Raw genomic sequence first — 23099 nt, 5'->3', positions numbered from 1 at the left:
GGCTGTATTGTGCAATCCATCAGGTTATACTAAAGGTATGGACTGAGGAGGAATTACCTACGGACTGGTTGGAAGGTCCCATGTGCCCAATTTACAAAAAGGGCCATCGACTCGAATGCAGCAATTATCGAGGAATTACTCTCCTCAATTCTGCATACAAAATTCTCTCCCGCATCCTGTTTCTCAGACTGAGGCCGTTACAGGAAACCTTTGTTGGCGAATACCAGTGCGGTTTTCGAGAGGGACGCTCCACGAGGGACCAAATGTTCACCTTGCGACAGATCCTCGATAAATTCCGGGAATTCAACTTGCAGAGTCATCATCTGTTTATAGACTGCAAGGCGGCGTACGATTCATTTAAACGAAACGAGTTGTGGCAGATTATGCTTGAACATGGTTTTCCAACAAAACTGATTAGGCTGATACGTGCTACCCTTGATGGTTCAAAATCAAGCGTCAGGATAGCGAGTGAGACTTCGAACTCGTTTGTGACGTAAGATGGTTTGAAACAAGGTGACGGACTATCGAACTTGCTGTTCAACATTGCATTGGAAGGTGCTATTCGAAGGGCCGGCGTGCAGAGAAGCGGTACCATCATCACGAAATCTCATATGCTCCTAGGGTTCGCGGACGACATCGATATCATCGGTGTTAACCCTAGAGCTGTGGAAGAAGCGTACACGCATCTTAACGAGGAAGCTGCGAGGATAAGGCTTATCGTAAATTCTACCAAAACAAAGTATATGGTGGCTGGTACAGAGCGTGGTAGCCTTTCGGGTATTGGAACTGCGGTAGTGATAGATGGAGATATTTTTGAAGTGGTCGACGAATTTGTTTTCCTGACAGCTGATAAAAACTGGGAAGTCGTCGTAGCCAACTGTCGAATAAAACCTCTGGCAATCGGAGGCCCATTCTTGATTCGAGCATACAATAACTGGAATTGAGATCCAGTATAGTAACCCGAATCTAGTTGGGAAATGTAGTGGGTAGGCTTTAGCTTCGATTTTACTGTGGACCCACTGAACGTACCTATAAGATATCTGAGGCGGGCGCGCCACGAACATCATGCAAGCACGGCCAGCAATCCCCAGAAAATTTAGTGGACCCTCCCGGTGCCTTCAAATTGACCAGGTCAGACCTGCTCAACTCCGCTTTGATTGATACAACTACACATAGAGTTAGATCGCACAAAACGACATTATACTACTGAGATGAGTTTATCTACATAGTATTCTACATATAGAACTAACATATAAGCGGTTGATGAAGGACTCGATGAACCACCTACCCAAGGGAGGGAGCATTATAGCATTAAAATATTCGCCATGATAATATAGCATTGCGCCCGAATACCATTTTGCGGAACACTACTTCTCGGTTGACCATAACGCGGGGAATATAGAGTTTCGCGGAATACCATTTCGCGAAAAACCTTAAGCGGGATGCACTATTTCACGGAAATTTTTTTCGTGGCCACGCGGCCGCCTCACCCTGAATTATCTATGGTTACTATTGATAGTTTTTGGTGGTCTTGTTATTGACTAATGTTTTATGGAAGAGTCTAAAATTTCTCGAGTTCGATTAGTTTTTGAGTTACGCAATTTTTGCATTTTAATTGTATGAGAGTCCTTATCCCCCTACCACAGGGGTGAAGGGTCTTAAACCGTCATAAAAAAAATCCTGCCTCCAAATTGTCCACATGCCAAATTTTGTTCCACCTGCTTGATTAGTTCTCGAGTAATGAGGAAATTTGTATTTCATTTGTATAAAAGCCCCCTCCCAAAGTGAAGAGGGGTCACAATTTACCATAGAAACAATTTTTGTCTTCAAAAAGACCCACATGCCAAATTTTGACCCTCCTAGTTGGGGGAGGGGTCTCTAACCATCATAAGAACGTACCCCGTTCAGTAGTTTTCGATTCTATAAGAAACATACAGACAGAAAACCATTTTTATAGGTATAGATGCAGGTTGGAGAAAATCTTCTTAAGACAACACCTGCATAATGAAAAAACTCTCCTGCTTTACTTTTCCTGAATCCCTTCCGGAACTAGCGTTAGGTTTTACTTCAGGAGGGAAGACGTGCCTAAGCACCAGAACACCATCATCACGTCTGCGCTACGTGCGTTAGCCTGATTATGGGATACCCGCTCTAGTAACTAGCCTAACGTCAAGTAGGCAAATCGGCCTGTACGATGAGGGGTCCCCCTGGTCGGTTTCCCCGGTTTCGGTAGTAGTATAGTCTTTGGATTTTCCATTTGTCTGGAAATTCTCATACTTCTAGGCAATTCTGAAGCGTCTCTCTAAACGTATCAGGATATTTTTTCCGTTTTGCTTGTCTAGCGTAATTCAATTACTAAGTGACACTCTAACCTACACTCTCTCGGTTTGCACCCAAGTGTTTTGACAGTTAAACTATCAGGCAACCATAATGAGTTTCATCACCACCTGGTAAGCACCACCCCAGTGGCTTGAATCCGCATCATACTACGCCTCTCTGTTGTGAGCCAACCTGACCGCTCTAAGTTCAACCCCATGCGCTTCGACATTTGCATACGCCTTCTCTCGCTTTGTGGCATCTGGAACGGAGGAGGCCGATGGCCTCTTTCGACCAGTATACCGAGTGACGACCGTTCGTTGGCTGCCCGATCCTAGGTATGGTTTTGTCACATGCTCGTGTTAAGACGTTAGTCAACTCATTGGCACTTCAAGATCGGTACTAGTCAGGAATGTATCATCTGACAACCGCCAACTTTGACGTGAATGACGAGCTTCGAACATACCTAGAGACCAGCCACGGTGTTAGTGGGACGGAAGGCAGCCGCTCCATTAGCCAATTCGCCGTTTCGGGAAGGTGTTACCCTTCCTCATCTAAGCTAGTAGAATAGCACAGCTGTCGGCCCCATAACGTCTCATCCAGTCGTAACACGCCATTATAGTGATTATCTTGGTTGATACAAAGCGAAACCTGACCTTGACCGGCCCACACCACATTCCACTGGATTTGGGCCTTCACCTGCCTCGATGGTTAACCCTGGGACCAGTCGACAGACCTAATCGCTTTTTCAAAGTAGCCAACAATCGTCCAAACTTCTACAACAGCTTCCTGGACAGTAGTTATATACTGGAACCGAAAGCGTTTCTACCAGACATTTTCAAGCATATGAAATTGTCGAAGTTTGCTAAAAACTATCTGATACTGATTTGACAAGCTATCTGTAGCTGTGGCTTGAAAAGCGACATTTTAATTGCAACAGCGATCGTCAACCAGGAAATTCACGTGAACGAGTAACTGGAAAAACGTTCTGCTGACTTTCTGGGGCAACATGATTGGTCTCTGCTGTTTTGGCTGAATTTAACATCCTGGTATTACGGAGTAGACTATTTAAAAATAATTAGATTAGTCTAAACGAAACGGTAGTACTTACCCACTTAAAAGTATTTACATAAGCGTTAAAATAATGTACTGAATTTAGCGATTTCTTATGCAATCATTCTGCCACCTGGTGAATGTACCTGTGCATCGTCAATCGTAGCAACCCTGCTGTGTACAGAAAAAAAAAAAATACGTGCACAGTTGTTTTGTGGCTGCTATGGCGAAAACAATCAAGCAACTACGCTCGATGCTTTATCCGTACTGCCAGCTCCACTCCGGAGCGAAGAAGGTGGACATCGTGTGGCACTTCGAGTCTGTCGGATGTGGACCGATCCGCCATTTACAACGCACTCTTCCTTCTGCAGAAAGGTGAAAGCCACGAACGGAACGGAGGTGTTAAGCAGAAACTGTAGAGGAAGACTGAGAGCGACGTCGCGAGGTCATGAATGACGAGACCTACTTAACGCTGGACGGTAACAACTGGGGAAAGGATACTTCACGTTCAGCACCACAGAGGTACGCGATTAAACCACATGTCTCCCAGTGTACAAAGAAGGTCATTCTGTGAACGGGAAGATGTACAGTACAAAATGCCTGCTGGAAGTTACAGTTCCATCAAGAAGTATTACGTGAAGAAGGATGTAGTCTTTTGGACGGACCTGACCACGGCCCATTATGCCAAGAGATTACTGGAGGAAATGGACTGGCTAAAGATAAACGTTGTACCGAAGACCACCAACCCTTCCATCGTCCACTATTCCCGGCCGATAGAAAAATTTTGGCGAACCGCAAACGGATGATATGCTTGCTCTAAGACTACCGTTATAAAAAATAATTAATTCAAGACCTCATTGTGAAGGTCAAGAAAATAGACTAAAGGTTGAGTTTACAAATTAAATTTCCCATTTTTACCACTCCGGTCTAGTTTTGGCTTTGCAGCTCGTTTTTTTTTTCTTCCTTTTCCTGGCATTTAAACTATATTGTGGTGATGTGATGGATTGCACATCGCAGTCTTTTAATAGATACCAAAACAGTTTGCATTTTTGTTCGTCGATCAGGAGTCTGTGCGGAAGAATCTTAAAAAAAACGATCACTTACCCGCACAAATATTCGAAACAGTTTCTTTGTCGACTCATCGTCAGCTGGAACATTCAGCCGCTGGGCAAATTTCTCCAACGTCAGGTAACTGTTTTCTTCGGTGAATTTGGCTTCATCTGTTACTATCTGCTCCTCAATGTTGAGTTTGTTTAACCTACAACAAACCACGATTAATGCATACCCCGCATTCAAACGGTCTCTCAAATTCTTACTTACCCTAACGTCTTTCTCAGCTTGTCAATGTCCGCACTGGACGCAGCGTATGGCATCTTGATATTCTTGACGAACGTCATCAGCTTACAATCGTCGAAGGTGTAGTCCGAGATCGGAATGCCCAGCTCGCGGGCCATCAGATTGCGCACATTGCGCGCGTACAGCTTTGGATCGCGTTTCTCCTCCTCGTTCGGGTGGTAAACCGGCAGAAATTCGATCTCGCAGAACGTGTGGAACTGCGTCAGCGTTCGCCACAGGATCTGCAAACTGAAAACAAATTTAATCAAAACATGTTTTTAATGGTACTAGAATGAATAATATGGTCCTACGCATCCGGTCCCTCCCAGGTCCAGGTGACGGTGTCCACCCGGTTCGGGTAGCGCACCAGCACCGGCTGTATCGGAACACCCGGATAGAATGCGCCCGGCTTGAACTGGATCAGCGACGTCCGGTTGGTGCAGGTGCCCTCCGGAAAGATCAGTATCTGCGGCCAGTCCTCCTTCGAGTTGGCCCGCTCGATGATTTCCTTGATCGTGGTTTGGCGTGAGTTCGGATCCTCTCGGCACACGTAGATTGGTTGAGCGTAGTCAATCAACTCTAGGGGACGTGTTGGATTTTTTTTGAACAAAAAATTAAACAAAGTTGTATTAGTTTAATGAAGTTCAGAATTGCTTTCAGTTAAATGGAAACAAAACTCTAGCGGGCAATTTTAGCACATTACAAAAGATGAAAATTTTCTCAACGATTTTAATCATATCAGTTAGACATTAAAAATGATGTTTCTAAAAAATTTCGAGTTCCTTAACGGGAACTTGGCCGAAATTCGAGCCTACCAGACGTTTCTCTACCTAAACCGGGTTACATTACAACAACGTTCTTTGCACAGTAGAGCACATTCCTACGCAACTACGGAATTAACCCTCCGATCGAATATGAGTCACAACAACACCACTTACTTCCGAGATTAGAATCAGCGTTTCGTACCAGCGGACTTGGCAGCCCGGTCAGATAGACGATGACCGCGTCCAAGAAGGAACTATGCGGGGAAACCACCAGGATGGGTGCTTCCGAACGGTGGGCCCTCCGGCCGCGGGTCGCGATTCCAAGGCCAGCAAACGAGTACATTGCAATCGCACACTGACTGAGTAGGAATTTCATTCGTCTACAGGCGTAGGGACAGTAGGAGGTATAGGTTGTTGCGTTGGTCCAGGTTCGGTCCACCCGATGCGAGTCCACCCAGTTGTTCAGTCGAACAGCAGGCCATGAAAGGCCACACAGTTTTGACAGTCGTCGGTCCACGGAAAAGTTTCGCGTGCGTGTTCATTAGTTGTGTGTTCATGAGTGACGTGACGAAGGTACGGTTTTTTTGTGCAGATGAGTTATTTCAGTTCGATTATGGTGGTTTTGTCAGATGAGGAAAGCGCACCGATTGAAAATAAGAAAGATGAAAAAGAACAAGAATAGAGAAATTGATTGGTTGAAAATAACGGAATGGTTTTTGTTTTTCAAGTGGTACAATTTCGACAAAATAAAAAAAAACCTGTGAAGAATAAAGCGGTTAAAGCCAAGGTGTAGGTGTAGAATACACAGGAGCAGATTATAATACGCGCACCAAAATGAAGCAAACGCACACACGGCGACGTGGTTGGTTTTGTTTTATGTACACAAGTGATAATACGAAAATAATGATGATCCAATTTAAGGAAAATAAAAACGCCAAACAAAACTGTCTTAGCCAAGAAGAAAAAAGAAGAAGCTGCAGCACGTCAAAGCCGGCCGATGCCGGTGCGGTCGCACCGAAACAATAAAAAGATCGCAAAAAGATGTTATAACGGTTATAACTGAGCGTGAATTAGAAACAAAAATATGAGAAATGTAATTCAAATTTTTGTTGATTGTCGTCATTGAAAGGAAGCTGCCCGCAAAGGGGGGGGGGGAAGCCTATCGAGCTATCGCGTAATTGCTTCTCTAACGAATCGGTCAGGTTTTTCGTTTGATACGTTCATTTTATTGGATGAATTTGATAGTTTTTCAGTAAGCATGTCGCTAGCACTGTGCACGAGTCCGATAAAAAAGAGTCAATATATACAGCTCCGAAAATTTTAAACTTGTTTTTGAAAAGCAGGATGTTTTTATTTTATCCGGCAGAATTTTACGAGGGTAGTGCAGCAATCAGCAAAGCAACCTCTACGGTCAGAATCAAAGTCGACGGTGACATTTAAAATTTTCGTCAAGACGGCGGGAACCAAAATAAGTAAAGTTTTTACATTGTCAATAGCAACGAAAAATGCTGAGACAAGGCAAAAAGAGTTAATTCTCAAAGTGCAATATACATCTATTAACGATGAAGTGCTAGTTAAAGTAAACGTGAGCAACGTAAAAACAATGTTCCAGTATTTTAAATTATAGCTTGGGAATTTCCGCAACCAGAGTTGTTCCGAAAGTATTGCTGGAAGACCTAAGGAAGTTGAGGTTAGATCATGAGCTAGCTACGTTGCAGACATCAGCGATACTCAGTAGTTGTGCAATTCTGGCTTTAGTGTTCACAAGGTCGCATAATGCATACTAAAGTGTTGATTATGCGACCTTTTGAAAACTAATGCCAAAATTGCCCGTTAGTTTCTGGGCCAAGACGACAGATATATCAGACGATAACGCAGCGCAAAGAATTGTTCGAAAATGATGACTATATATGATGTGAACTAATGAACTAAAAAATTTCGATAAACAAAAATATTGACTTTTGGGGCAGCACAACTCTCGATTGCCGGTCCAGTGTGATTCCATAACACTAGCGCGGCACTCTTCTATTAGGTGGTCTAATAGCTGGTCTGTGGTTTAACAAGCCAGTCGTCGTATGTTCGAATCTCGGCTGGGAGAGTCTGTTATTGTCAATAGGATCGTAGCACTAGCCCCGCAATTGTCATGTATTCTAACAGCTGGCTGCGAAGTCTGTCGTATAAAAAACAGAAGGTCAAGAGTCGATAACGGAATGTAGCACCTAGAGTCGCTTTGCTTAATAGCTAGTTTTTTGCGCTCTTCAAAATTTGCCATTCTCCAAGCACATACCTCGCGAGAGTATTGTTTTTGTGTGTTATTGTATTGTACTCGTATTTTTGCCGCACAGATCTACTGGTTATCCACTTGGGTAGTGCGGTAGAAACGGCAGTCAGTTGTCGTCATCGCTAGTCAATCTTGAATATCTATCCTCATGTTAAGGGCGGCTCACGATAGCGTTTGACCCGGAAGAAAAAGCCAAATTAAGAAACGTACTGACTCGAACGCTAAAAAACAGCAGTAATGAGCAAAATGAAAGATCAATAAATGAGTTGGGAGGCGATCAACGAGAGGAATTGTATGTTGAGGGTAAAAGGCCGTTTCATCAATTATAGCATCATCAATGTGCACTGGCACACTGGCACTCGACTGGATTCAGTCAGCTTAGAAGAGGCAGACCCAGAGTTTAGCCAACGACATCCGGGCTGTAGACGAGAACCTGTCCTGGCGATAGGTAAAAGCAATGGCGGGTAAGCGTCGGCAGTCGAGATCTCTGATTTCATCTCTTCGTTCTGACGGACCGGCGGACATGGACACATAAATCAGTAAGTAAGTAATGTGCACTAGCCACAGCAAATTAGACCAGTCGACGAGAACGAAACGCTTTACGCATAGCTGATGGCAAGTGGCAACGTAGACAGCTATTTGCCACGGCCCACGGGACATCAAGATCGCCATCGGGTATATGAACGTCTGGATCGGTACCAATATCTAAGAGACCGCGAGACATTACAGAACTGAAGAATAATACAGCCCGATTCAGTTTATATCTGGACGGACAAAATCGTTCCGTCTGACATAAGAGAAGCATTAAGCAGTCAAAAACATTTTTTTTTGATCCACTTTAAAGAAATACCAAACAATTTCTTCCTCTGCAGCATCCCGAGTCACCTAGGCACTCTTTTGCAGCTTCATAATATTTCTCGACACGGCGAAATTGGAGACAATTAGATAGGTTGAGGTCTTTTTTGACTAAATCTACTCAGTTGTCTTTACTGTTGTACAGCTTCCGAGTGCGACTTCTGTCCACTATGTTCTGCTTCAGTGTTCTGTTCAATTACTGATGCAAAATGAACTATAATTTTCACCAGAGGATGTTAGACAAGAAGAATGGAGCCGCAATCGATGCTGCATTTGCTGGACCGTGTAAACATGGAACGATATAAACAGAAACCAAGACTGCAAACCCAGTTTTTAAGACAGAAGCGCCGCCTAGAAAAAATATAGTTCGAGAACATAGAACAGCTGTATCGTTCTCAGGAAACGTGTATATTCTAAAAGTAACTGAATGTATCTGGCAAATGCTTTGTGCTGCGAGCCAAAACATGACATCGTAGCGGAGCTTATAAAGATGTGCCCGGTTAGGTTGGCTACCTGTTTGTACCGGCTGATGGTCTGAATCTGGGAAACAGAACAGCTACCGGAGGAGTGGAAGGAGGAAGTAATAAGACCAATATACAACAAGGGCGACAAGTTCGAATATGAGAGCTATCGAGCGAACACCATTCTCAATGCCACCTATAAAGTACTTTCTCAGATCATCTTTCGCCGTCGATAGTCGCTAGCAAGTGGATTCGTGGGAAGTTATCAAGCCGGTTTTGTGGACGGGCAATCGACAACGGACCAAATCTCTGTGCTGCGACAGATCCTCCAAATGTGTCGCAAATTCCAAGTCCCTACGCACCACCTATTCATAGATTTCAAAGCTACGTATGATGCTATCGACCGTGAAGAGCTATGAAAAATTATGGAAGAAAACGACATTCTCGGGAAGCTGGCAAGACTGATTAAGGCCACTACGGCAGCTGTACAGTGCTGTGTGAGATTGTCGGGAGCGTTATTAAGTCCGTTTGAAACACACTAAGAGACTTCGAAAAGGTGATGGTATTTCCTGTCTCCAGTTCAACATCGCGCTAGGTGTTATGGAATAGTCCTCTACGGGCACGAAACTTGGACAATGCTCAACGAGGGCCCATCTTTGGCTAGGTATATGAAAACAGTGTATGGAGTAGAAGAATATACCACGAGCTGGCGCAGCTCTTCGGCGATTCCAGTGTTCAGAAAGTTGCTAAAGCTGGAAGGATATAATGGGCGGGACATGTGAGAATGCCGAAAAATAACCCCGCGAAAATGGTTATTCGCCTCGAATTCGGTTGGTGCCTGACGCAGAGGTGCGCAGCATGCTCGATGGTTAGACCAAGTAGAGCAGGACCTGAAAAGTCATTCCAGGTCCAGCACATTAGAGAAATTGGAGACGGACAGCCATGGAACGAGTTTGTTGGCGGAACCTGGTTATGCAGGTCTTCACGCCGGCGAATTTTTTGGACGGCACTCTTTGTGGAGTTGTATTTTATGGCAAATCGAGGGACCTGGGGTTATTACAATGGACCGAGGGACCTGAGGTTATTAAAAATATGTTCAAACGCAGCTACCGATCGTAAATTGCACTACGACGCTTACTGTGATCCATCCGAACGATGGTTTTTCGTTCACGGAAACTTTTGAGAACATTTCACAAGCACAATGTTGGATGTTGAAATTATTTTCCTTCTTTCGGGTTACTTCTGTCATTCCTTTTTTTAACCCTCCGTTACTCGCGCTGTTGTCACAACGCGCTCCGTCACAACGCCTATGAACCGTTAACTTTATCTCGGTATATCTCGGGATTCCAGCAATAAAGAAAATTACTGTTTTCAGCAAAGTTGACCCAGACCCAGACCAAGACCTTTCAAACGGTGGTAAAAGTTTCATGAGTTTTTCACTAAGTGGCATTAGTATTAGAGTGTATTCTGTTAGGTTTTAGCATGCCTATAAATCAAAATTGGCGCGAGTAACGAAAGGTTAAAGAAATTTTAATGAAACTTTCTTCAATGGTGAAAGTTTCATTAAAATTTCTTTAACCTTTCGTTAAAGGAGTTTTTGTCAAAATTAGACGGATTTCACGCTAACTCGTATATGGAATTGGCAGCACCCTCTCAGATTTCAATAAAACTTTTTGTGTGTAAAGAATTCATGTAAATAAACAACAATTGATCTAGACCAACGCACAGTGGTCCAAACAGCGAAATTCGTGATCGTTTGATATAGCATCGAAACGTGAAGTTTTTCGCATATTGTGTCTTTAGGAACATTTCTTGGTATAACAAGCCCCTTCTTGTGAGAGAAATCTTTGGATGATTAATTCCCTTAAAAGTGAGATACAAAATTTATTTTCTCGTATATTCGAGATACAGGTTTAGTACTTTCGGCAAAGTTGTAGTAAATATAAATATAAACAACTTTGTCAAAGACACTATACTTGTATCTCTTCATGGAAATTGTCTATAAAGCGTTATTCATGGACAGACCCTTCAAAACAGTTTTTAAACCATGAGTTATTCTGGTCAACTTTTACGTGTTCATAGTGTTCTAGAAAGTTGTTTATCTTGCTAAAATCAACGTTTTTGTAGAACATTATCATCCGTCATTTTCTGAAGTTTCGGAGATTTTGAGCATTTTTGATGAAAAATAGCACTACTTTGAGCTTAAATATTTCGCAAGGTGGCAAATGGTGGCTGATCAAACAGCTCGTACTTAAAAGTACAACAAAAAGATGTGTTGCTTATTTTATTTTTTTTTTTGAGTAAAGTTAATTGTTAACTGCTTGTCAATTCGTGTTTTCTAATTAGGCTTATACAAATTTGGAAAAAAGTTTATGTCCTAGTCTCGAAATATTGTTCAAGGGGGGGCAAGAAAAAAATAAAAAAATCGAACCTTCAATAACTAAACAAAGGAGAAGAAACCAGTGTATATTTTTCCAGATTAATAAAAACTCAATACAAAAAAGTTGTACAGTACTTAAATTTTAGTTCAAACCAAAACAACTTTCAAAAAAAAAAATTTCCCAACAAATAAAGTAAGTATTCTGGCAGAGATGAATCAACTTGAAAATAGTGGAGTGCTACAGGATCACCTTAGAGAGCCATAAACGTGTAACTTGACCTCCATTTGAATTTTGTTTTTTACTTGCATGTCACTCGGTTAGTTACCTTCTATTTTAAAATAATCCAAATCTGTGTCACTTACTAGTTCAGAACTCGGTAACCACGAAATAGTATCGGAATCTAATCTTCTCGTAAAAATGGCAATTTAAATTCCTAAAGCTTTTTTACTTGGAACGCACGTACTATGCTACTGACATTTTTTAAGAAAAAAAATCTCTGAGACCATTCACGTTTGAAACCGCTTGTTTCTTGGTCAACCTTTTAGTCATATGAATGTCAGCCCATTCCTCAGCTGATGCTGGTTCTCAACAATAACGTGTTTATCTTTGATATATTAAGGATGCAAACGCACCACTATCAGAAGCGATTGTCATTGTTTGACTAATAGCATTTGTTCAGTCCGGTGCTGCACTTCGGATGACTTGATTTGATGTAATGGTCGGGGCACCGTCGATCCCAATGATAATCACAACATGACAATAGTCAGAAAAGTTTCGAACAGTTCAGTGACATCCTTTCTGCATGCGTCCAATGCATGGTAAAAAATTGTATCTCTAAGTTTTTCGTCCCTTACATCCAAAATTAGGGTAGGTACAAGGACACTACGGAATAAAACGATCAATTTGGAGCCCCGAAAGCACCGAAAGCTGATGTTCCGGAGTGTGTAATTTGTTGTATTTCTATTTTAATCTTATCTACTACCTATGACAGCAAAATATAATCCCACAGCCATTCGGAATATCTCCGTCAAAAGTGGTAGCAAATTTCACTAATACATTGTTTAGTTGATTGATGCCTCAATCTAATTCGGTTCTTTTGAAGCAAGGATAGCAATTAAAATGGAACAAAATTTAAAATAAATGGAGCCAAAAGTCTAATTCCAAGCACCCCAATTTTCTGCGTCGGAACTTAAAGGTTAAGCACAATAGTCGCCTGTGACTTGCAGCAAGAATCAGAAAGCATAGATGGTGTAGGATAGTTGATCGAGACTAACGGGATAATTACTTCAACATTGCACGGATTGGGTAATTTAGAGATGTAAACTTGTTGAATTGTAAAAATCTGCTTACCATTAAAGAATGCAACACTATTGCACTTTATTTTTTCGCCCCTTCAAATTTCGAAAATTTTTGAAGGGGGGGGGGGGGGTGACATAAACTTTTTTTCAAATTTGTATAAGCCTTAAATAGACTAAAAAGTCATTCCGAGAAAATTCGGTCTTCTCTGACTGTTGTTGAAATTCGGCCATTTGGATTTCGGCCATTCGTGATTCGACCATTTGTGTTTCGGCCATTTGGTACCAGCCCATTATGAGCGGGATCTTTTGAAAAGACACCAATCGAAGGTATTGAAGCTTTTCTGTTATTAATTGCGTCAAATAATTTTGAGTCTACATTCATTTTCGACTCGAGAATTGGCGAAAAAATTGCTGGTAACTCAACTTGTTAGAAAGAGATTGTCAACATAAACAAAATGGCGTTTATTGCATCCGAAGTACAGTTTAATTGTTCGATAAACATGACTGTGAATGATTTTTAAAACAACTGTAACTTTTGAGGATACAAACAGATACAGTCAATTGATACTTTATTTTAAAGGTTTTTTATTGTACTTTTAAGTAGGAGTTGTTTGGTCTGCCACCATTTGCCACCTTGGGAAATATTTAAGCCCAAAGCAGTACTATTTTTCATCAAAAATGCTCAAAATCTCCGAAACTGCAGAAAATTACTTGTAATAATGTTCTACAAAAACGTTGATTTTAGCAAGATAAACAACTTTCTAGAACACTATGAACACGTAAAAGTTGACCAGAATAACTCAGGGCTTAAAAACTGTTTTAAAGGGTTTGTCCACGAATAACGCTTCATAGATAATTTGCATGAAGAGAGACAAGTATAGTGTCTTTGACAAAGTTGTTTGCATTGATATTTACTACAACTTTACCGAAAGTACTAAACCTGTATCTCGAATGTACGAGAAAATAAATTTTTTTTCTCACTTTTAAGGGAATTAATCACCCAAAGATTTCTCTCACAAGAAGGGGCTTATTATACCAAGAAATGTTCCTTAAGACACTATATGCGAAAAACTTCACGTTTTGGCGCAATATCACACGATCACGTATTTCGCTGATTGGACCACTGTGCAACGTTTGGAAAGGGTTCAATTTTGTTTCTTCTTTTTTTTATAAAAAATATAAACTCGAAAATTATAGGACCAACAAAAAATATGATCAATGGCTGGCTTTTAGAAAATCTTCTGAATTGTCATAAAAAAATACTGAAAAAATAACTACCATTTTTGCACTGAATAAAAAGTATTTTTAAAACTAAAAATCGATTTTCCAACAAAGACCATCTCAGATTTTTTTGAAGATAGATAATTATATGGCCTACAAGTCTTCAATATAGCGCAAAATGAGTTTATTTAAGGAAAAAAAGTTTGTCTTATAAAACTGTTTATAGGTCTATACCGGAAAAAGTGGTACTGCAGTATTTTCGAAAACTATGGCACCTACAAAAAAAAATATCTATGGCTGACTTAGAAAATTTTCTGAATTTTCTTAAAAAAATATGGAAATTTTTATAACCTCTGGTCCAGTTTACGTGAAATCCGTCATTAGGGTGAAGGTCGTCAGAGTCCAGTTGAATTTTTTCTGATTTCAGTACTTTCACCATGAGAACAGAGTTGCTAGTAGTAGGTAATAATCTGTTATAAACAATCATGAAACGTAGAATCACATATCTATTTTTGCTGTTGAACGAGATCCGACAATAATTCTATTACATAAAATGCTGTTTACGGTGGATTTTATTATCAGCGAATTTTTTTTCGACACTTTACGACCGTTAATTTAATAGCGAAAATTATTGATCAATTTCAGGCTCAACGTAAATATGGCATCACTCTACAGATACACCCGTTTCCTTGGTAACGTACAACAACGACGGTCGCGGATTCGGAATTGCAATCGAAACGAAGTAAAGTTTTTCATATCAATTCAAGTGAACAGTTTGAGCAAAATCATTATAATATCTTACCAAATAGCTGTTCGGGTGATAAATTAAAGTTTTCTGTGTCTCTAGTTAAGTTTCGCGAGTGATGTGACGACTGGAACGGCCGAAAAAAATTAATGAAAAATCGACGGTGAAAAAGTGAAAATATAGTGATGAATTTTAATTGGGCAGAAATCTCAGTATTTAGTGTAATTTATGCCCCAAAAACTAATAGAACCTATAGAATGCAACGTTTAGTGCTTCGAGTTGCAAGATCTTATTACGGCTAGCAGGTTAGTTGAACTAATTTTACTTTTTTTGTGATGGTTTCCCAAGTCTACGGGAGCATGTTGGTACACTGGACAAGGTAAGGGAAGGGTGATATTCGGTGCCATACTGACTGCCACAAATGGACTCTGAAGACCTTGTCGTTAACTACTGTTAAAAGTTATCAAATCCTACCACTAGGAGCGCTGTAGTAAAATGATGTGTGGCCAGATATTAAGAGAATCGAGCTTTATAGCGACCGGAAAGGACCGGCTCCCGGCAGAACTCGGTAAACGGTAAGAAATCACCAATACCTAGCCTAGCCTAGCTTCAATCTCGACATTGTGAACCCTTTACATAGGAGTATACTCCGTATATGTTCCTGTCCGCAAAGTGGTCATTGAAGGTCGCAAACAGCGATCTCGGTCTGACCGTTAAGGACCGTTCCAATGATCAGCCGGTAAAGATTAGCTTCATCTACTTTTACGCCTTTTTGTGCCACGGATTAAGCTGCCTTAATTGCAAGCAAGTGGGTCGAACGACCACTTACTATTTAGACAGTTAGGAACAGTGCAGCAAGCGAGAAAAAAATCTTGCGGAGGACATCTACGAGCAGTTAGAAACTGACAATTCTCTAGAACTATAGAGATCTTCTTTTGCCAGAGCTGAAGAGACTGCTTTTTTGCATCCAGAAGGGATCTGGACCTCTAAAATTTTCGGACATTGAAGACTGGATTTTTACAAACTTGCTGCATTACTGCTCCTTTCAACACTCTTCTCCTGGTATTTTAATTGTCCGTTTTCCACGTTTTTCATTTTCGATCTGACAGGTTTTAAGCTATGAAAATTGTTTTTTAACAGATTCGTTACGAAGTGATTGTGGTGAAAAAAAATTTTCACGTTGTGTCCTTAACAGTCTGAAACTCAACACCTGTTTCTATTAAAATTGATGACAAATAAGCATTCGTTCGTCTTTTAAATGTTACTTCTTTTATCACATCAAACACCATTACAGTGCAACTTAGAATCCAACGCCTGTTTTTGCGAATATACAATATGAACCGAGTTGAATATTGTTCATAGTGGACCACCGAAATGTATTTACAAACTAAAACAAATGCTACAGACATTTTTTTAGTTGCACATTATAGCTTCCTACTTCTAGAACGCTCTCTACCATCCAATGAAAAGAGTCCCACCTACCAGGGCAGTTAAACTTGCACTTGTCACCGACCAGCAAAAAAGAAGTATACGCAATAAAACAATAATAACACACACCATACGGAACGAATCAAGGTGACTGACAGCAAAATCAGGTGATGATGATGGTACATGGCTCATGAATTACGGCGCGAAACACACTCCTGTTTGGTTGGTATTTTTTGCGTTGCAGCAACATTACTACAGGCGTGCATGTGGTGTACGAATGATATGGTTTATATCCCGCTTTTCCGCTTTGTGTGTAAAAAGTCAGCCCTAGCTATAGCTCCTGCACTGTGAGGACGCCAGGAAGTTGCGTGATAGGTTTCCTGTTTTACAAACGGTTGTTTTCAGTTCAGGGTTTCGATCCACCGAAGTCACGTTTTCTGGCGCCTATAGTGCTTGAACCAACACTTTCTGGCTAGTAGTCTACTGAGTATGATTTTGTTTTTTGTTGTTCACTGACAGGAGTTTTACGTTAAACTATGTCATGGTTTTGTAGCAGAGTATTAATGACTGCCCCTTAGGGTGATCATAGAAATGGTGAATTCGAATCGAATACTAAGAAAAACTCGACAATTTTTTTTATAACGGTAGTTTTTACAATCGTCAAAAGAAGTGGTAGAAGAAAGTGACGAAACAAAGGTGTTGATTGCATCTCAGGGGACAATATGTGAAGGACATTGAAGCAACACTTATTAAGTTTGTATAACGTTCAAATTTAGCCAAGCCTCTCTTACCTAATTTTTCGTTTTCCCTCCTTCACGTCTTGTCTCCCCTGAGATACTATGAATACCTTTCTTTCATTACTTTTTCTACTGTTCCCTTCGCCGATTGTAAGAGCTACCGTTATAAAAAAAACTAAATAATGCTTGACCTTATTATAAAGGTTAAGACATCAAAACATGAGGTTGGCCCAAAACATTTTCCAGTCCAAAACGTATTTCACAAAAATTTATAGGTTCACAAAAATTATTAGGTTGAAACACATTTCTTTTGTACAGTTTTTGAAGCTTACGAGCATTCTTTTAGTCCAATGTCGAAGGTCGTTTTTAGTCCCCTTTAACCATTGTCACCCTAGCGTCTGTACAACGTATTTATAAACAACGTACCAAAACAACGACAAAAATATCAAGCACATTTACAGTAATTATTGCAAGAACCAAACCGTCCATTTATGTCAAAAAAAAAAAAGCTAAACTGAATTTAAGCTCAACGGTGACGTCCATCAACGCGAGTTGCCACAAAGTTTACATCAAATCGCTAAAATTGCCCGTTATCATTCAGAACCGACGGCGGCCATCGGCGCCTGGGAAAGGCCAGGCCAGCATTCTGCCCGGCGTGTAATTGATTGATTGGTCAAACCTACTTCCGAAGAACGGCAACGAGGCTGTCTCGTACTTGGCCACCACGGCCGACGGTCCGAACAGGATTACACAGATCGAATCGTAGAAGGCGGTGTGGGGCGCCACGCAGATCACCGGGGCATCCCGCGGGGAGGCCCGTTCGCCCTTGGTCCGGATAAGGTTGAACGAGCCGAACACGAACAGTAGCCGCATCACCTGTGCGGTTACGACGCGTAACTGTCTAGAATGAACAGGGTGATAACAGGGGGGAAGGCAATTTTTAGCACTGGCGAATTTACTGATGAGCATCTGGGGGGAAGTATTATTAGCGTTTTAGGGGTTTAGGACAAGAAATCTAATTCAAGCTAGTTCTAACTCTGGAAGTTCATTCGTTTTAATGGAAAAAAAATCAAGGATGCAGTAACAGTTGATGTCTATTGAGGATTTGACTAACGAAAGCAGTCCCATTCTATTAGGTGGTAGAGTCGATCGTCGTAAAATTCTATTCAAATCAAATAAATCAAATCAAACTATAGAATGGTTAGTAATTTATTCCAAATAAAAACAAAATACAAAATAACTACATTGTATGAATAAAGATCATCAAGCGATAATGAAAAAACTTTCCACTTACTGCGCGAGTAAGTGGAAAGTTCAGCTTATTCATTCTCTAATTCAAAAGAAAAAAGCTGAAGAATTCAAACGTCGCCATTCGCCTGTTTTGTTAGTCAATGTGAAAGAGCAGCACAAAAACGAAATCGGAAACTCAAAGAAAACAGTGCAAGTGTAGCAAAAGGTAAACAAAAAAATCTAACACAAAAGGATACACACTCTTCCTTTGCTTTTGCATTCATCGTCGCTTGTTCGGTTGTGATTATTTATGACAGCTCGAATATGCTTTACCGGTGGTGAGGTGACGGACGACCCGCGCGGTAATGGCAGTTTCTCGCGGATAAACAACATTGTTGCTAGGAAACACGACTGCAATAATGGTTGAATTCATGGCGCGCAGTGCGCCGTCCCAATTCAAAAAAGCAGAAATAAAATCAGAAGGCTTGTGATACAAGACGCGACCGCATGGTTGACGTAGAACTGCCTTAGTCTGTTTGTTGCATGATTTTAAATATCTTATTAACACTTCTGAGATAATTTCGTGACCCTGAAAAGAATCACATGCACAATATTCAAAATAGTGCCTGGACAACCGCAAATTTTTCTTGAATAATGCCAAAATTCTAGCCCATTTTATCGCTTCCGAGAATTGTGCCTTTGTATGGCGTTCATATGCTGAGACATTGTTAAAAATATTTCACTCACAAACTCTCAATGATAGTTTATTTCGCTTATTCAAAGTAGACGTTCCAACACGAATTCAAATGCACTGTGAGGTGATCCACTGTTAAGATAAATTTATGTATGTTGGCAAACTTTGGCTTATGAAAACGAGATCTGTGACAGTAAAGTTACCAAAAAATTTCATACTGACAGTCGCCATGTAGGCCAGCCATCAGCTAGAAATTTATGCTTTAAGATCCATTATCCATGCCAGTTGGAATTGATTGCATGCAAACTAATAGTTCATCATTACATCAGCTCCCACATGTCAGATTTTAATTATAGTATTAACAACTTATGTTTTGTACAACTTGTATTTCCAAATCTATACTTATAAAAATGGATTTCTGTCTGTCTGTCTGTCCGTATATTCCTTATAGAATCGAAAACTACTGAGCCGATCGGCGTGAAAATTTGCATGTAAGGTTATGTAAGGTTAGGTTTTTTGGAGCCAGGGAAGGTTCTTATGATGGTTATAGACCCCTCCCCCCACTAAGAAGGGGGCTCCCATACAAATGAAACACAAATTTCTACATAACTCGAGAAATGGAAATGGAAGCAAATGGAACAAAATTTAGCATGTGGGTGTTTTGGATACAAGAATTTTTTCTATGGTGTATTGAGACTCCTCCCCTCTTTAGAAGGGGAACTATGATCCCTCTCCCCTTTAAGAGGGGGCTTCCATACAAATGAAATAAAATTTCCTCATAACTCGAGAACTAATCAAGCAAATGGAACCAAATTTGGCAAGTGAAGGTTTTTGGAGGCATGAATTTTTTCTACGATGAATTAGGACCCCTTACCTTTTTAGGAGGGGGGGGGGCTCCCATACAAATTAATTACAAGTTTCCTCATAACTCCAGAACTAATCAAGCAAATGAAACTAAACTTGGCATGTGGGTGTTTTGGGAGGCAAATTCTTTTTCTTTGGTGCATTGAGGACTTCTCCCCTCTTCAGGAGGGAAATTATGACCCCTCTCCCCTCTAAAAGAGGACGATCCCATACAAATGAAATATGTACAAATTTCCTCATAACTAGAGAATCAATCAACCTAATGGAACCAAATTTGGCATAAGGGGGTTTTGGAGGTAGAATTTTTTTTAGTTTTAGTTTTAGTCGCCTCACCCCTATGGTAGGGGGATAAGGACTCTCATACAAATAAAACAAAATTTTTGATCAATAAAAACTATCAATTAGGTTTATTTATTTTCCTAAGTCTACTGACCTCTATTACACTCAAGTCGCTTTTTACGCGAAGGATATGTCCCGCGTAAATCTAAACCGCGTAAATTCCGAAATTCGCGTAAAAAACCGCGTATATTCCAAAATTTGCGTAAAAACCAAAATTTCGCGTAAAAAAAAACTTTGTGGATTTCAACACTACGCGAAAAAATATACGTTTTGAGCACATCCGCGTAAATTCCGAAAATCGCGTAAAAAAAGCCGCGTAAATTCTGAAATTCGCGTAAAAAAACCGCGTAAATTCCGAAATTCGCGTAAAAAAACCGCGTAAAAAGCGACTTCAGTACGTTTTTTCAGTTGGGTCCGAACGAGCGATAGCGAGTAAGGAGAGGATAACCCCTGTGAAATGCTACTTTCCACGAAAACATTTTTCGTGAAATGGTACATCCCGCGTAAGGTTTTTCGCGAAATGGTATTCCGCGAAACTCTATATTCCGCGTTATAGTCAACCGAGAAGTGGTGTTCCGCAAAACGATATGCGGCGAAATGTTATATAATCATGGCGAATATTTAAATGCTATCCGCTTTATTTTATCAGGCTAAGCAATGGGGGGAGTTGTTTTCTACTTTACTGTGAGGAAAATTTGTATATTAAACCACTCATGAACTCCTCAGAAACTTGCAAAACTTGAGATTGTGACAAAGATCATCCGAGATTCACGATTTATGAATAACATAGTTTAATTTGTGGCAATACGAAGTTTGTCGGGTCAGCTAGTAAATACATAAAATTGGACCTTTATAGCACAAAACCGATAAATTAATAAGTTCAATAATTGGAACAACGAACGACACTCCTTCCAATTTAACTGTATACGTCCTAACCCCTTTAATTCTGCATCGCGGATGTGCTGTGACAGTTCACTTCTCTCTGATGTTGTTTTGACGCAGGACTACGTCTTACGGCAAGGTTTGGCTGGGTTGGGTGTCATTCCAAAAAATCTTTCTCGAAAAGTGGTCAGATTTTGAACGCTGATAGCTTAGTGGTTTCCCGATCGATTTTCAATATTCTTATACCAATCGGAAAATCTTCTAAGAATTGGCCCAAATGAAGAAAAGTATGGATTCTTGATGTTGAACTATTGAAAAATTGAAAATAATGAACCTATGTTTTACCAGAATTCTCGCTTCGTGATTGGTTGTTGGAAATGACGTCATCAAAGTGGAAATGCGTTTTCACGCATCGGCTTATGATTCAGTCAATTTTCAATAGATTTCCAAGATATTTACATCAATTGATTTTGGATAATCGATTTGGAAAATATTGAAAATATAGAAAACTATTGATTTTCAACGCGCATCATTGAAATTATTTTCATATTTTTACCTTCCCACGTCAGTGCTTTCCTAGCACGGATGAGAGAAATATATACGATATGAGCTATAAATTAAGCTTCCTTATGATTGTATTTAAGGCTGCTTCCTCGGGTAAGGCAACGAAGACATCCACATTCATCAAGCGAGACGCCAACAAACCGGAAAATCCGTTGACTCAACCGCCAGTGAACGTTATGGTTTTTGCTACTATGCCTTTTACTGCGCATCGTCATTCGGTCAGCGGCTTTCATTGGTGACACATCGGCAAGCGGCTAGCTTGCGACACATCGGACAGGCAGTTTTCGAGTCACACCCGTGGCATAATTTTAAAGGTTGTATTTGAAACATTGTTTGCCTTATCGCCGTCAGTTGGTCGTATTCGTCAGCTGCTGAGGAAAGGAAAGTATGCTCAGGGTGTTGGAGCTGGAGCACTCGTCTCGCTGCCGTGATGGAATATCTGGCTGCTGTAGTTCTGGAATTGGCAGGAAATATGCTACTCGCGACAACAAAACGACCAGAATTATGCCATGTCACTTGCAGTTGGCCACCTGGCCTGGGCTGGTATTTCATCGTGACTCATGACCATACACGAACGGCTTCGGAGTATGGAGTTATAATCGGTCCTTTTGAGGACCACACAACGATTGAAGAGTTTATTATAGTTTCTTGCCCAGTTAATACCATAATAACACAGGCAACGAGGGAAAGGTGAACTTTTCGCCGTTGCGGACGACCAACAAATGGCGGGAATAAGTTTTCTGGTGTCGGGCGACATTTTCTGCCACTTCCAAAACGTCTGCAACTTGTAAATGCTTTATTATCAGTGTTCTTCTTCTGTAAACTGCAGAAAAGTTTTGCGCAAATTTGTCAGCTTTTTGAAAACTCGAGCGTACCGTCTACCGATTACCAGAGGTAAAGCACTATTCAACGTAGAAACAGATCATGAAAATTTATTTACTATATGGTTTAGTGTGATTTCGATTCGTTTTAATCGTCTTGTGCACAACCTCTTAATTTTTTTTATTTATCAACGCAAGCGATAGAAGCCGGAGTTTTCTGCTTTGCGAATTTTGCGTTTTTCACCGTTTGTTGCCAGGTTTTCAGGTCCATAATGGATATGAAAGTAATCCTGATGAACTATATGTAAGTGATTTTGTCCACCGGTAAATCAACTTGGCAATTGGAATAATGAGGAAAAACAAAAACTGTGTAACAATTAGACGTGAGGTGTACAATAATAAGATTTGAAAGTTTTTTTGGTTGCAACAATAGGGTGCAGAGTTGCTATACAAAAGGCGTATTTTACACGGTTTTCGTAAGGAATTCCGTACAGATGGTTGAGGGAACTAATCTTATATTATTATATTGGCATAGTAAGCAGTAAAAAGCTGCTTACGTTTGTTCAAAATCATCAAACTGCTCTAAAAGAGTTCTCAGCCATGGAACAATTGGCAATTTATCCTAAATCGTGAGAAGTTTTTGTAGTGAAATAATTTTGGTTTATATATACTTTAAAGGGAAGTTGCAGACATGTTGCTTTCGAAATTTGTTACTTAAAAATACTATCTGCAAATTATGCTAGACTAGTAGAGCAAAGAAAAATTATTTAATCTTCATATACGAATGTTTTCGTCCTTAAAAGGTCGGTTTTTGCTAAATGATAACATTG

The 23099-nt window shown here is 40.5% G+C and overlaps 1 protein-coding gene across 2 annotated transcripts in view; it reads right to left on the bottom strand.

Moving 5' to 3' along the window:
• The window catches only part of LOC128732996 (lysophosphatidylcholine acyltransferase), a 60282-nt gene that overhangs the window by 3974 nt on the left and 33209 nt on the right, over window positions 1–23099 (bottom strand). Inside the window, exons 3-6 of one of the 2 annotated variants that reach the window (XM_053826515.1) lie at window positions 17559–17776; window positions 5016–5283; window positions 4690–4953; window positions 4474–4627 (exon numbers count right to left, since the gene is read on the bottom strand). In XM_053826515.1, the coding sequence (XP_053682490.1) occupies window positions 4474–4627; window positions 4690–4953; window positions 5016–5283; window positions 17559–17776 (904 nt within the window). The remainder of the gene's footprint in view (window positions 1–4473; window positions 4628–4689; window positions 4954–5015; window positions 5284–17558; window positions 17777–23099) is intronic. The other variant, XM_053826516.1, reaches the window with a different exon arrangement.

Source organism: Sabethes cyaneus, chromosome 1 (assembly GCF_943734655.1).
Source record: "Sabethes cyaneus chromosome 1, idSabCyanKW18_F2, whole genome shotgun sequence".
Lineage (NCBI taxonomy): Eukaryota > Metazoa > Arthropoda > Insecta > Diptera > Culicidae > Sabethes > Sabethes cyaneus.
The sequence above is the reverse complement of the archived record's forward strand: the minus strand, read 5'-3'. Positions and strand labels throughout refer to the sequence as shown.